This window comes from Hippocampus bargibanti, linkage group LG18, assembly GCF_051943395.1.
Source record: "Hippocampus bargibanti isolate YZ-2025 linkage group LG18, ASM5194339v1, whole genome shotgun sequence".
In the NCBI taxonomy this organism is placed as follows: Eukaryota; Metazoa; Chordata; class Actinopteri; order Syngnathiformes; family Syngnathidae; genus Hippocampus; species Hippocampus bargibanti.
The window spans coordinates 15151257-15166257 of record NC_142751.1 but is presented as its reverse complement, the minus strand read 5'-3'; the positions used below and the strand labels follow the sequence as shown (position 1 = coordinate 15166257).

Below are 15001 nucleotides of genomic sequence, written 5' to 3'. Positions count from 1 at the left end.
TCCCTCGATGTGGGTTTTCTCTGGGTATTCCGGATTCCTCAAACATCGATGGAACACTAATAGAGCACATTAAATTGTGATTGGCCTGCAACCGTTCAGGCTGCCCCCCCCCCCTATCCACCAGATGAGACATGACGCCAGGTCGAATCCATCCGTTAGTCAAATTAATCATAGTAATAATAATAAATTTCATTTCTCAGCGTCTTTTACAACTCTCAAGGTCATTTTACAGCTGCAGGATTAGTTTTTTCCTGTGGGTGAGCAGCGGCAGCCACGCGTGCCAGCGTTCACTCAACCCAGAAGTAACTCAAATAGTTCGCTAGCGAATTGATGGCAAGACGTCTTGTTTTGTCACCCAGGGTGCTTCTTTTTCACGTTTTCGATAATTAAAACCACCGAGCCATTTGTGGGTAGAAAATGAAATCATTTTAAACACCCTGAAGAACAAATTAACTATTTGAAGAAGAGTTAGATTAACAAAACGGAAGGAAAAGACAAGCGGCGGCCCATTGGCGTGTGGAATTTTCCGTCATGTAACCAGGCGGCGAATGAACGGTTTGGTGCGAGAATGTGAAACGCGTAAAAATGCCAAATTTACTCACGTGTTACATTCTGCAAGCTCCGGTCAATTTTGACATCCTGGCATTTGCAGGGGCCGCTCTGTTGGAAAGTTTCTCAAGTTTAATATGCTGGAATCAAAAGCAAAATGTTAGTCGGTTGACTTACTCTCTAAGGCTCTCTTGTAGCTCGACTGAGTCTTCGCTGAAGGCGACAGACGGGGAGAATGTTGGAGACGGAAGACGGTTGACCTCCGTCAAGGAACTTGGGTCAGTTTCAATTCTGTCCAAATTTATTTATTATTATTTATTGTTTACATTTATTGTTTAATTTATGCAATGGTTTTACACTTTGAAAGATGTTGATTTTCTGGTGAGAATCCATCTCAAATCACTCGTAACTAATAGATAGAAAGATAGCTAGCTAGCTAGCTAGCTAGCTAGCCAATTGATAGCCAACAGATACCTAGCTAGATAGCCTGCCAGCTAGATAGTGAACAAAAAACTAGGTAGATGGCTAGCTCGCCGGCCATATAGCTAGCCAGCCAGATAGCTAGCTAGCCATCTAGCTGTTTTAGCTCGCCAGCTCAGTGCAAACACAAAACGGACTTGAAAAAGATCAGTTTTTCTTCCCCTCCCTTCCATAAAACGACATTATTTTGCGCCTTTGTTTGTTTTTTACTTTGCCTCGAGGCGAGAAATTCAATCGTTGCCTAATTCGATGATTGAATGCATGCAGCGCATTTCAACGACGCATTGAAATGGCCTTCCTGCACGATGTATGCTTTGTACTAACATTTAATATCATTTTTTTTTTCTTTTGTGGTTTTTAAGCGTCATGTAAGGACTCCGTCCGCCAGCTACAAAACGTCTCGTCATTGAACGGCCGGTCATGTTCCGACTTGCAGCTTCTGGTCTTCCATTCTAGCTCAAGGTGTGTGTGTGTGTGTGTGTGTGTGTGTGTGTGTGTGTGTGTGTGTGTGTGTGTGTGTGTGTGTGTGTGTGTGTGTGTGTGTGTGTGTGTGTGTGTGTGTGTGTGTGTGTGTGTGTGTGTGTGTGTGTGTGTGTGTGTGTGTGTGTGTGTGTGTGTGTGTGTGTGTGTGTGTGTGTGTGTGTGTGTGTGTGTGTAGCAAATGTCTTCCTGTTTTCCAGATATTTATGCTGTTTTTCCCTTTAAATTATTTCTTTCCTTTGTGTTTTTGGAAATCTGATTAGTATTTTTTTTATCAGAAATGAGATGAATGATGAGTATTTTCTTTGGGAAGTTGTTACATGGAGAGCTACGGAAGAGGATTAGGGCCACTGAAGAAAAAATAATAAATAAGCGTGGCAAGATTCTGACTTCTTTTCTCACATTGTGACTTTAAAGTCAGAATTCTGACTTTATTCTCAGAATTCTTAAAATGTAATGTATTATTATTATTATTATCATGATTATTATTATTATTATTAGCGTTATAATTATGATTATGAATATTATGATTATAATAATTCTGACTTTATCCTCAGAATTCTCACTTGAAAGTCATTCTGAGAATAAAGTCACTTTAAAGTCATAACTGTGAGAATCTTGCCAAGCTTCTTTTTTTTTCTTCTTCAGTAGCCCAAATCCTCTTCCGCAGCGAGCAAGTTATGTCTGAGCGTGTGTGTGTGTGTGTGTGTGTGTGTGTGTGTGTGTGTGTGTGTGTGTGTGTGTGTGTGTGTGACTAAAATGAGGTTGTAAGGCGTGGCACATGCGTCTGAGTTGACGAAGTAGAAAAAAGAAAAAAGAAAGAGCGACAGGTATTCACAGGTTTCTGCTTTCCTCCCCTTCCCTCTTTTGTCGTAGATTCCCACACGGAAAGTGAAAGACGGCATTTCCTTTGAATCCCCCGGACGGACGCCAGGGCGACCTATCAGAAAAACAAATCTACTTTTTGATGACTGGACCGGTCGGTGTTGTTTGCAAGTGAAGGAACGCCAGGTTTGTTGTCGGTTTTTTTTTTTTTTTTTTTTTCCCCGTTGTCGTATTTGGATCAGGAAGGAAGTTTTCATCCACCCGAGGCTCATAAATCTTATTATCTTAAAATATTTGAATATACTTGTTACTTTAAATGAGTACTTTGGTTCATGCGGAGGATTTGCGATGTCAATCCTCCCTAGTTCGTCTGCGTAAGCTCTCAGTGGTACAGGAGTGGTCCATCGATGAAAAGGTTGCTTCAGCCGTCATCTGTACTTCTTTCAAGGTGTCGGACCTTTCGCTTCTTATCCAAGAAGCTTCGTCAGCGAACTAAAGTCTTACTGGTAGTTTCGGCCCTATACAGCAGGGATACATATAGGGCCGAAACTACCAGTACACGTTTATCACTATCTATTACATTTAAAAAAATGTTAAAAAAATTACGTTTAAAAAAAAAATAAATTCAAAAAGTTTAAAGCAAACTAAAGTCTTACTGGTAGTTTTGGCCCGTAAGTAAGTAAGACTTTAGTTGGCTGACGAAGCTTCTTGGATAAGAAGCGAAACGTCCGACACCTTCAAAGAAGTACTGATGACGGCTGAAGAAACTTTTTCATCAATCCTCCCTACTTTTAAAGACTTTTAAAATATTTACACTTTTAATGTCCATGAGCAGGAAAAAAAGTGATCATTCAATTATTATCAAAAAAGTCGACAAAGTGATTGGTTGTTGTCCTTTTGTCAAAATGTTCGATCGGACACTGTGGACAAAGACTCGAACCTAGAAAGATTGTTCTTTTTACTGCCGGCAGGCGACGCAGCCATTCATGACAAACGCCTGAATTCCGTAGCTCTATGCCAAGCTATTTATTGAGAGTATATGCAAATTAAAGTGATACATTAGTAAAACATAGTTTTGTTGATTAGAATACCACACCTCCTGACGTCTAAGCATGGACACCTGTAAGCAATAAAACATTGTCTTTTTCCATGAACTGATACATTTGTAAGGTGGCTAATGAGCTCTTCCTTTGAAGGAGTTTCAAGTCGTAAATTGTTTTGTTGATAAAGGAGTTTCCCAAGTCCTAAATTCTGTGCGAGGCCACTTCTTTTTTTCCTCCTTCCACTTAGTATCTCCATTCTCCAACGTTCCAGACGACCATGACGAGCCTTCCATCGCAACCCCGACAGAGAAGCATCAACTACGACCTGCCCACCTGCCGAGAGACGCAATGCAACGGCCGCGGTTCTTGTGTGATCCCACCCGGCGGAGGTTCTGGTTTTGCGTGCGAGTGCGATCTGGGCTACCAGGGCCAATCGTGCGAGTCGACGTTTAACGGGTCCCTCAGCCTCCCGCTGACCTTGGGCGTCTTGGCCGTCCTCATCGGATTGATCACCTTGGCTTACATCTTTGCCAAGTTGCGGCAGAAGCATAAACAGAAGAGAAGGTAATTTTATGGATTGACTGCATTTCAAAAATGACGTCAAAATATAGCGTTTTTTTTTGGGGGGGGGGTGTATAAGGCATACCCAAAAAAAGCCTTGATTTACTTCAAAAGATGACCGTGCGCCTTATACACATCTTGGAATTTTTTATCTTTCATTGAAGGTGCGCCTTATACTCTGGAAAATACGTCAAATATAATCAAGTAAAAAGTACAGCAAAGTCCCTTAAAGGACAACCAACACCTTTTTTTTTACTTTTATTAACTCTGAATTCCTATTTTTAACTCAGAAGTCACACTTTTAACTCTGAATTGTGACTTTTTTTTTTTACTCTGAATTGTGATTTTTTTTTTTTTTTTACTCTGACTTGGGATTTTTTTTTAACTCTGAAGCCTGACTTTGAACTCTGAATTGCGATTTTTTTTATTTTTTTTTTTTTTTAATCTGAATTATGACTTTTAACTCTGAATTCTGACCTTTAACTCTGAATTCCGACTTTTAACTCATAATACTGATTTTTAACTAAAATCCGACTTTTAACTCTGAATCCGACTTTTAACTCTGAATTCCGACTTTTCACTCATAATTCTGACTTAACTCGAAATTCCGTGTAGGTGTGTGTGTCATAATCTAGGTCTATATAGTTATACATTTATCATATTGATACACAATGAGCTTGTAATCTTTTCTGTACATAACGATCCTTCCTTCCTTCCTTCCTTCCATTTGCTTTCATTCGTCATCAGGGATTTGCTGAAAATTATGTCCAAACCAGTTCTTTGCGACGTGGGTACATCACCTTAAACCCCAGAGGTATGTTTGATTTTGCTCATGAAATATTTCAGCATAAGCCATGTATACATTGATATATCGTCAAAAAAAAAACAAAAAGACAGTACAGGTAAAAATCCCACTTACGACCAGCTCGACATACGACCACCCGGACTTACGACCATGACCTCCAGACCCGATTTTTACCATTTTAATTCTGCACCGCAACGCGCGAGCAGGCTGGCAACTTGTACAACAATTTTGACCAGCCAGCCGGAATCTCACGCTCGCACAGCAATCGACTGTGTGATTGCACCAGAGGAGGGAGTTTGCCATCGGGTTACAGCGGTGACCCACAGAATCTTAGGTTTTAGGACTACATAAACATTCAATGCAGCGTAAGAAACATGAGATGATCTTCTTTCATTTGAAAAAAAAGAGTTAATTCCAAAGTTATATGGGTCTGGAGTTATGAGCTTGAAATGAGGGCGGCTGTCAACAATACAATACATACATATTGGTTGATATAGCGCTTTAACAGCTGAAACTGGAACAAATCGCTAACATGGGAAAAAAAGGGGAACACTGCCCCCTTGCGGAAGGGAAAAACATTGCCAGAGGTCTGGCCAGCGCTTTATCAGCACCCAAGCACGAGGAAAAAAAAACCTGAACAAATTAGCGAATGGCAGTGAATGAGTTAAAAAAAACAAATTTTCCTTCTCATTCAGGCCAGTTGAGGTGAATCCTTCTTCAAACGTTCTTCTGCAACCTCTTCACTATCCAAGCGTTAAGATGGACCAGCATGGACCTTTGACCTTTGCTCCTTGAAGAGTTGACCCCTACCTCGCTACCTCCCACCCTAATGCTGAATTAAGCTTAACTACGATCAATTCAGCCGTCTAACCATTTCCGATGAAACGACACTGCCACGTTATTGTTTAGTTTTGAGGGTTATTTTTTCTTGATGTGCCGAATAGTGAAGCACGTTATTTATATTGATTCCTGGAGTTTGTTTTACTTTCAAAATGTTTGCGTTCATCTGTGGGGGCAGGTGATATTTATATCACAGGTTTGAGCAAACCTTTTTGTGTTAACGGGGCATGTGGGGGGGGGGGGGGGCACCATCCCTTTGAATAAGAATCAGAAAACCTTGAAAGGACAACCGACGCCCCCGGACAAGTTGCGTCCATAATTTGTAAAATGGCTTCAAATGACTTCTACTGAGCGTATTTTAATAAGATTCCACCGCATATAGCGAGATTTTACCTTTTAAGACTGGCGCTGAATATTCCGGAAGTCTTGTTTTTGAGTTAGTGACCAGTCCGCACGTGACGTCACTGAAGGAACGCCCCTGACCGAAAAAAAAAAGGACACATTGTAGCAGTCCTTCCATCACGTCAATGCATTTTGCTCTACTTTGGTCTGAAAACGTCGTGTAGGACCAAAAAGAGGCAGAAGAGGGCGACAAAGCTCCATGTAAGGAATTAATCAGCCTGTGGAAACGGGCTGATTAATTCCTTACACGGCTTTGTCACCATTTTCTGCCTATTTTGGGTGCGACATTTCCCACCTCAAAATGCCTCAAAATGACACGGAATAAATTCTTTCATCGATTGCAAACATGGATGCTTTCTTCTTCAGAAGTATTTGAATCATATTCATAACTGGATGAGTAACAAGAAAGCATCTTCTCAGAATCTGAAGCCATTGTTTTGATTCTCGAGCGAGGCAAGACGTATTGCCGTGACGTCACGAGCATGGGGGCGGGACCTTCTGAAACTGGCCACTTCCGCTTTCAAATTGAAGTACTCTTTAGATACTTTTCATTCATTTTTATTGGTGTTTTGTATTTGACCAAAAATATCATATTGTCAATATGTCAGTTAGGAAACAAAAAAGTGACGGTTGTCCTTTAAAGGACAACCGACACCATTTTTTTGTTCCCTAAATGACATCAGAGAAACGTTTTGTAGCATCTAAAATAGCCAAAACACGCAGGATGATATTTTTAGTCAAATGCAAAACACCAAGAAAAATGACTTCAAGTGTCCCAAACTGCCACAAAATGAGCGTAGAAAGTTTCAGTTGTAAAGTCGTGTAGTGCCGTCCATTTTTTTTTGTCATTATTGACATGAGTAATCTGATTACCTACAAGCCTCTAGGCATGATTAAGAAAATGAGCTAGCATATTTTTTTAAGACATTGCACCGCTGGGAGTGCCAGACAAAAAGTTGCTTCTTGCAAGGTGTGCTCATTTGCCGTGTGAAATGGCGTTTGGATCACAGGTGTCAAAGTCAAGGCCCGCGGGCCAAATCCGGCCCTGGGGACACATCATTGTTTTTCGGCCCGCGAAAGCAAATCAAACTTCCACGACGCTTGCTAAAATCGAAGCAAAATGTCATATATTTTTATATTTGGATGTAAACCACAATAACAGTCATTATTCTTGACTTCAGATTTGAAAAGTAGTTATTGATTAATTTGTTGTGCGCGCTATATGTAATATATGGAGGGGATTAAACATTGTAATTCACAACAGCCCCCGAGAGGACGCCATAATTACAATGTGGGCCGTGGCAAAAAAATGTACTTTGACACCCGTGGTGTAGATGCGCGCTTTTTATTCAACTTGCTTATTAATAGCAAAATGAAAAAAAAAAAAAAAAAAAAACAATTTCATGAACTCGATGGATTGGATTTATTTCAATCTTTTTTTTGCACTTTGGATGATTTTAAATAATAAAACTTTGACTCAATTCAGATGTGGATGTGTATGTTATACCTGCTGTATTTTTATTGACCACTCCCACCCCAAAAAAATGAACAACAACAAAAAACGAGATCCCAATTAGTCTCTCCAAAATAATATACAAAATATTAAGCCAATATTATATATATATATATATATGTGATTGTATTTTATTTATTATAGTGTATTATAGTGTTTGTCTGTGACTGTAAAGTGTCCTTGAGCGCTTTGAAAGGCGCTTAAAATGTAATTTATTGTTATTATTATTCAATCTCAGTGTTTATTCAGCTGAAAAGTGCAAATCTGCATCATTTTTCATAATAATACATTTCATTTCTAAGCGCCTTTCAAAACTCTCAAGGTCACTTTACAGTCGCAGGATATTTTTTTCTGTGGGTGAGCAGCGGCAGCCACACGCGCCAGCGTTCACTCAACCTGTAAGTAACTCAAACAGCTAGCTAGCTAGTGAATAGATGGCTAATAGCTAACAAATAGATAGGGAATGGATGGCTATTAGCTAGCGAATGGATAGCGTATTACAAAAAAGACAATGAGCTTAGCACAATATTTCTTCCTAATGTCTACCTGAACAAAAGAACAAAAAAACGTATTTAAAGTTGTCATCTGCGTGCGCACAGCCACGTTGATGTATTGAAGTCACGTGAGTTGTGGCGTACTTTTCTTTTGTTTTGGGTAGGCGTCAAGAGTACGTGGCGATTATTTGGGGCACTGCCTCGATTAGCCCCGGGTGCTAACCACCGTGCGGTGACGCATTGCTAAGAACAATCAACGGGTGTGTCATCAGAAATTATCCAATGTCAAGTCAAAGTTCAGTAAAAAAATAAAATAAAAATATAGTTCAGCCGTCACTGCCAATGACTTATGATTGACAGAACAATGAAATGTTCCACCACTAGATGGGAGGAGGAACATTTTTTTTTGGTAATATTTTAGCTAGGTATCTGTTGGCTATTGATTGGCTAGTTAGCTAGCTAGCTAGCTTTCTCTCTGTTTGCGTTACTTAGCTATCTGGCTGGCTACCTAGCGAGCTATCTATTTGCTATGTGTCTAGCTGGCTATATATTAGCTATCTGGTTGGCTATTAGCTATCTATCTGGCTGGATACCTAGATGGCTACCTAGCTAGCTATCTATTTGCTATCTGTCTTGCTGGCTATATATTAGCTATCGGGTTGGCTATAAGCGATCTATCTATCCGGTTAGCTATTAAGTATATATTAGCTAGCTTTCTATCTATTTGAGTTACTTCCGGGTTGAATGAACGCTGGCGCGTGGGGCTGCCACTGCTCACCCACAGAAAAACTTTATCCTGTGACTCTAAAGTGACATTGAGAGTTTTGAAAGGCACTTGGAAATGAAATGGATTATTATTATTATGATTATTATATATTAGCTAACTATTAGCAAGCTAACGTTCCATCTATTTGAGTGAACTAATCTTGTGACTGTCAAGTGACTTTGAGAGACTTATAAATGAAAGGTATTCTTATTATAGCAATACGACTTCACGTATAAGGCATAGGCTAATCTTTTGAAGACAATCAAGGCTTTTGGGTGCGCTTTATACACCGGAAAATACAGTAGTTGAAATTTTACTTCCGATTTTTAGCATGAAATGATCGGTTCTATAAAGAAGTCGAAGGAATGACAGAGGACCAATTGTTTCCCCATCGTGTTACCTTGTCTTATATGGGAATGTTTAAACAGACAAACCCATGTTGCCAAACGAGCTACGACCGGTCAGGTGACATTGTCTGTATACTTAGCCTCTTAAAAGTCAACCAACAAGGCAGCCTGCACTGGGAAATGTCAATGAAGGCAAACCGTTGTTTTTCTTTGAATCTTATATTCCGTAAATCAAGAGTGACGTGCAAAAACTTCTGCAAACTTCACGTCTTGTCTCTCTCGAGTGGTAGCAGTAGCTGTGCTAGCTCGTTTACTCCATAGGAGTTGAGAAAGCAGCCCAATGATGACAAGAGAGGGTAAAGCTAGCTATATATAGTTATCTCCTTACATATAGCTACATAGTTATCTAGATATATAGCTATGTATCTAGGTGGATCAACAAAATGGCTGCTGCCAACCAAAATGGCCGACATTCTGTTCCAATTCAAACGTGGCTCCTCATAAACGTTTTTTGCGCATTCATTTAACGATACACATGATCACCAAAATTTGACTATGACTGTAAAAGTGACCTTGAGAGTTTTGAGAGGCGCTTAGAAATGAAATGTATTATTATTTTTACAGTATTAGCTGTCTATTAGCTAGCTAGCTATCTTTCTATCTATTTGTGTTACGTCCAGGTTGAGTGAACGCTAGCGCGTGTGGCTGCCGCTGCTCACCGGCAGAAAAACTTACCCTGTGACTGTAAAGTGACCTTGAGAGTTTTGAAAGGTGCTTAGTAAATAAAAGGAATGAAATGTGCTGTTCGCCACAGTGTTTAGTTTAATAAAGCACTTGCACAACAGTGAAAACATTCTTGATCACGTTACTCGGTGTCATCGACATAAAGTGCGTAGAGGAATATTTACATGAAAACAGGAGAGGCTTGTTCTTTGTATTAGCTCGTCATTAGAGAGAAAAAAATGACACATATATATATATATATACAAATGAACATACAGTGATACCTTGGCTTATGAACTTAATTGCTTCCCAGTGTGTAAGGCGAAAAGTATGTATTCCAAAAATTAATTTCCCATAGGAAACCATTAAAATGAGAATAATCCGTTCCCAGGTCCCCATAAAACAATTGTCTAATTTTCTAAGACTTAAAACTACACAAAATAGACCTTGTTTTATGTATAAAAAATGTGCTACGGTATTATAATTAAAGAAACTGTTTTTTTTTTTTTATGGAGTATGGGCTCGTTCGCGAATGACACATTGTGGCGCCCCGTGTGTATCCTGAAAAATAGTTTGTATGACAAGGTAAAATGTTCATAAATGTGACATTTGTAAACCAAAAAGTTCGTAATCCAAGGGCTTTGTAAACTGAGGTATCACTGTATATGACAAACTTCATGTGGTTGATTTTCTTAGCAAAAACCTTCATTTCCCTCTTGAAAATCAAATTTGATTGCATTGCTTTTAGGCACAAGTAGCTCCACAAACCGCCCGTAAACGACAATGCAGAGCGATTTAAAAGTGACTCCTTCATTGCACAACATGACAATAATACTCTTAACATCTTTGGCTTCAACGATATTTGATCTCTTTTTGGTCACTTTTTGACCATCGATTAGCTTGCAAAAAATAACAACAAGGCAGTGTCAGTCTATGATAATTATGTTTTTTTCAAGGCTTTTTCCCAAACATGTCCAAATGCAGAATGTTGTCAGGGAATGGATAGCTATTAGCCAGGGAATGGATAGCTATTAGCTAGGGAATGGTATTATTATTATTATTTTCAGGTTATTGACTGAACATAATTGAGCAGAAGTCTTCTGTCCTACGTCAGGGTGTCACGTGACGATTGGCGACTGTCAGCTGGATGTAAATAACAACACAAACAACGTAAAAAAGAAGCAATAAGTTCAACTATGACTTGGTTGAGCAATGAACCAACTTCCTGAGCGTGCACGCGCGTGCGTGTGGACCCTCACAAATCCGCATCGTAGGGCCTCCCGGCGAAGGAAGTGTCGACGGAGCGGGGCCCTCCGCTCTTGGCCCGCGGGAAGGAGACGTCGTCGTCCAGGGAGTCCCGGACGTAAGGCACGCTACTGGGCGCGGGGCTCCGGTCGCGGCTCAGCGACGGCACGTCCACCCGCCTCGGCCCCGACGGCGGCCGGGTGCTAAAACGGCTTCGCCCGGTCTCCTCGACGCGGACCTCGCCGCGGTTCTTCCCGCCGCAGCAGCGACAGATCCCGATGAACATGACGAAGCCGCCCAGGATTTCGAAAATGGCGCCGATGAAACCCAACACGATGCAGTAACCCACGCGGACCGTGACCGTGGGCGTTTCCGTGCTGACGTCTTCCAGGATGTGGGTGTACCACGAGATGGGGATGAGGGCGAACACCCCCGAGATGAAGATTAACACCCCCCCGAGGCCGGCCACCACCCAGTTGGGTCTATCCTTCCAGCAGCGGACCCCGGGGATGGCCACGGCCAAGCCCGCCAGGGTGACCACCAGCGAGGCCACCATCAGCCCTTGGGCCACCTCGATGATTTCGTTGCCGAAGTAGGTGCTGTCCTCCAGGCCGCACGTGGAAGACGTGGACGTGGTGACGGAGCGGCAAATGTCCCAGATGCCCTGCTCGATGAACTCGTTGTCCGGCGTCTGAGGGATGTCCTCCAGGGTCCTCCAATTGGGAGCCACCGTGGCGGTCAGGTTGAGCACCCAGCCGCAAGGCGCCATGACCAGGCCGAAGATGAAGATGCCAGGCGTGCGGAGGGACAGGCGCATCCATCCCTGAGAGTTTCGGCTGGGCATGTTCCGGGTGGGTCTCGTGCGTCCTTTTTTTTTTCCACTGAGGTGCGCGGAGACCGAGTGAGTTGCAGACGCGAGAGACGAGTGCTTATCAGCGATACCTGCTGGCTGTGGGCGTGGACGTGCGTGGCTTGCTTTGCCAGGTGCTCTTCTCAAAGTGGAAAGATCAGTTTCGCTTTGCAGTCGTTCTTCACCTTTTTACCACCTCAAAATAACGAAATACATGTCATAATAATAATAATAATACAAATTTTCATTTATACGCACCTTTCAAAAGTTTTTCTGTGGGTGAGCAGCGGCAGCCACACGCGCCAGCGTTCACTCAACCCCGAAGTAACTCGAATAGATAGAAATCCAGCTAGAAAGGTAATGGATAGCAATTAAATAGCTAATAGATAGCCAGATAATAATAATAATAATGATCAGAATCAGAAAACCTTTATTCGTCCCACAATGGGGAAATTTGCTAGAAGTAGTAATAGTAATAATGGTAATAGTAATTAATGTAATAGTAATATAATAAAAGTAATATAATAATGACCATGATAATTATTATTATTATTATAATAAAGCATTTTATTTTAAGCGCCTTTCATTTCATAAGTCGGATGTTACCTTTATAAAGAAATACAGAAAAATTGTATATATAGATAGAGAGAGATTATATATATATATATATATATATATATATATATATATATATATATATATATATATATATATATATATATATATATATATATATATATATATATTTTTTTTTTTCAGGTGTACATAACTCCACTTTCGAAGCACAACGCTTCGGACAAGCGACCTGTGAGACTCAAAATGCGAATGCCATTTGGGAAAGGCTCTTAAGAATGCTGTCCTTCCGGAAAGTGTGCCGACTGACTCCTCCTCAAAAGCTTTGTTTTGTTTTGTTTGCATTCAATTCTGCTTCATTACGGAAAAGGGCAACTATGAGAGTAATTGTGGACATTTGCAACCCTGGTGGGAATCTGCATGGAACCAGGTTTTGGGGTTAGGCGGGGGGGGGGGGGGGGGGGTCTCAGTACAGCTGCATGGTGAAACTCAACGGTCCACTTTCAATTTGTTGTTCCGCTTTTCTAAAGTTTGCTGTGTCATCTGGTGTGACATCACACATGGCCGCCGCTGTAGTGTGCATAATATTTCTAATTACGTGTCGAGTTCAAAATTGTACAATTTAAAGGACAACCGACACCTCTTTTTGTTTCCTAACTGGCATCAGAAAAACGTTTTATAGTCTCTAAAATAGCCAAAACACACAGGCTGATATTTTTAGTCGAATGCTAAAAAATGACTTGGTGTCCCAAAACTACTTCAAAATAACCTCAGAAAGTTTCTGTTTCTGAAGGTCCCGCCCCCTTGTTCGTGATGTCACGCCAAGACGTCTTCCCTTGCTCGACAATCAAAACAATGGCTTCAGATTGGGAGAAGATGCTTTCTTGTTACTCATCCAGTTATGAATATGATTCAAATAGTTGTGAAGAGGAAAGCATAAATGTTTGCCATCGATTAAAGAAGTCCTTCCGTGTCATTCTGAGGCGTCTGCACTCCAATGTAGCGTCCCAGAAAATGCACAAGATGGCGCCCAAGCTCCGTTGGAAATGGGCTGATTTGTCTGCTTTGTATCCATCTATTAGCTATATAGCTAGCTAGCTATCTGGCCAACTGTCTGAGTAGCTATCTATTAGCTATCTAGCTATCTATCTAGCTAGCTATTTGGCCAACTATCTGGCTGGCGAGCTATCTGGTTAGCTATCTATTAGCTAGCTTGTAACCCACCGAAAAAAACTTAACCTGTGACTGTAAAGTGACCTTGAGAGTTTTGAAATGTGCTTATAAATGAAATGTATGATGATTATTATTATTATAATAATAAACAATAACCCGTGCATTGTCTTTCTTAGTTTTGTTCGGCGGTCTGCACGGTTGTGATTTCCCAGTCCTTGTTTTTGTTTGAAGAGTTTCCCTCTCACATTTTACTGTCATTTTGAAGCGACGCACAAAAGAGAACCGTTTAAACACAAGTATGACAATTATGTCAACCAACCAGATGCGATTGGGCGTCTCGACCCGGTCAACTTGTATTCATCACTTCCTGTCTACGCTGTAACACAAGCATTCATGCATACTTTTCATTTGACAAATTGTGTCATTAAATACTTATTTTAAGCCTAAAGAACACCATTATTAGTTAGCTATCTAGCTAGCTATCTATTTGCTGTCTATTAGCTGTTTAACTGGCTGGCTGGTTAGCTAGCTATTACCAATCTATCTGTCTCACTATCTATCTATTAGCTGGGTATCTAGCTAGCTATCTATTAACTAGCTATTAGCTAGCTAGCTTTCTATCGATTTGAGTTATTCCAGGTTGGGTGAACGCTGGCGCGTCTGGCTGCCGCTGCTCACCCACAGAAAAACTTATCCAGTAACTGTAAAGTGACCTTGAGAGTTGTGAAAGGCGCTTAAAAATCAAATGTATTATTATTATTATCAGAAAGCCACAGCCACGTTCAGTACTGTATTTTACTTAGTTTTGTAACAATCTTCTTAATGGCCACTAGATAGCAGTGCTACTTAGTTTTGCTTTGTTCGTGTCATACATTATTCAAGATACTTTTGTTTACGATGTTGCTTTTGGCTCCTTGTAAATAAAAATGTTACAAAGTTAATAATATGATAATAAATTTCAGAACTACGTTTGTATTTCGTGTAATTAACAAAAGAAGAAGACAAAATAAAAAAAAAAAAACAGACCAACCGGAAGTGTTGGTGACATCACCAAGGTACTTTGTTAAGGATGTTGCTTTTGGCACCTTGTAAATAAAAAATGTTCCAAAGCTAATAATATGACAATACATTGCAGAACTACGTGTATATTTCGTGTAATTAAAAGAAAAAAAATAAAAATAAAAAAAAACAGACCAACCGGAAGTTTGATGACATCACCAAGGTACTTTTGTTTACGATTTTGCTTTTGGCCCCTTGTAAACAGAAATGTTCCAATGCTAATAATATGACAAGAAATTGCATAACTAAGTGTGGATTTCCTGTAATTAACAA

At 40.5% G+C, this 15001-nt stretch overlaps 2 protein-coding genes across 2 annotated transcripts; one reads left to right on the top strand and one right to left on the bottom strand.

The window, feature by feature from the left end:
- Positions 1 to 585: 585 nt before the first annotated feature.
- Positions 586 to 7466, top strand: LOC148884911 (uncharacterized). Its single transcript, XM_089021179.1, has 6 exons — positions 586 to 670; positions 757 to 827; positions 2386 to 2520; positions 3625 to 3941; positions 4686 to 4752; positions 5439 to 7466. The coding sequence occupies exons 1-5, from the start codon at positions 586 to 588 to the stop codon at positions 4741 to 4743; spliced, it is 666 nt and encodes a 221-aa protein (XP_088877305.1). The 3' UTR covers positions 4744 to 4752; positions 5439 to 7466.
- Positions 7467 to 9904: 2438 nt separating this feature from the next.
- On the bottom strand, positions 9905 to 12079 carry cldn23.1 (claudin 23.1). Its single transcript, XM_089020498.1, has one exon. The coding sequence runs from the start codon at positions 11915 to 11917 to the stop codon at positions 11084 to 11086; it is 834 nt and encodes a 277-aa protein (XP_088876624.1). The 5' UTR covers positions 11918 to 12079; the 3' UTR covers positions 9905 to 11083.
- Between the last annotated feature and the right edge of the window lie 2922 nt (positions 12080 to 15001).

What these genes read in the sequence shown, in the direction of transcription:
- LOC148884911 (XM_089021179.1), top strand. Translation starts at nt 586, where the DNA reads ATGCCAAATTTACTCACGTGTTACATTCTGCAAGCTCCGGTCAATTTT. An exon ending in AGGGGCCGCTCTGTTGGAAA is followed by an intron (nt 671 to 756) that starts GTTTCTCAAGTT and finishes AGCTCGACTGAG; the next exon opens with TCTTCGCTGAAGGCGACAGA. An exon ending in AAGCATAAACAGAAGAGAAG is followed by an intron (nt 3,942 to 4,685) that starts GTAATTTTATGG and finishes ATTCGTCATCAG; the next exon opens with GGATTTGCTGAAAATTATGT.
- cldn23.1 (XM_089020498.1), bottom strand. Translation starts at nt 11,917, where the DNA reads ATGCCCAGCCGAAACTCTCAGGGATGGATGCGCCTGTCCCTCCGCACG.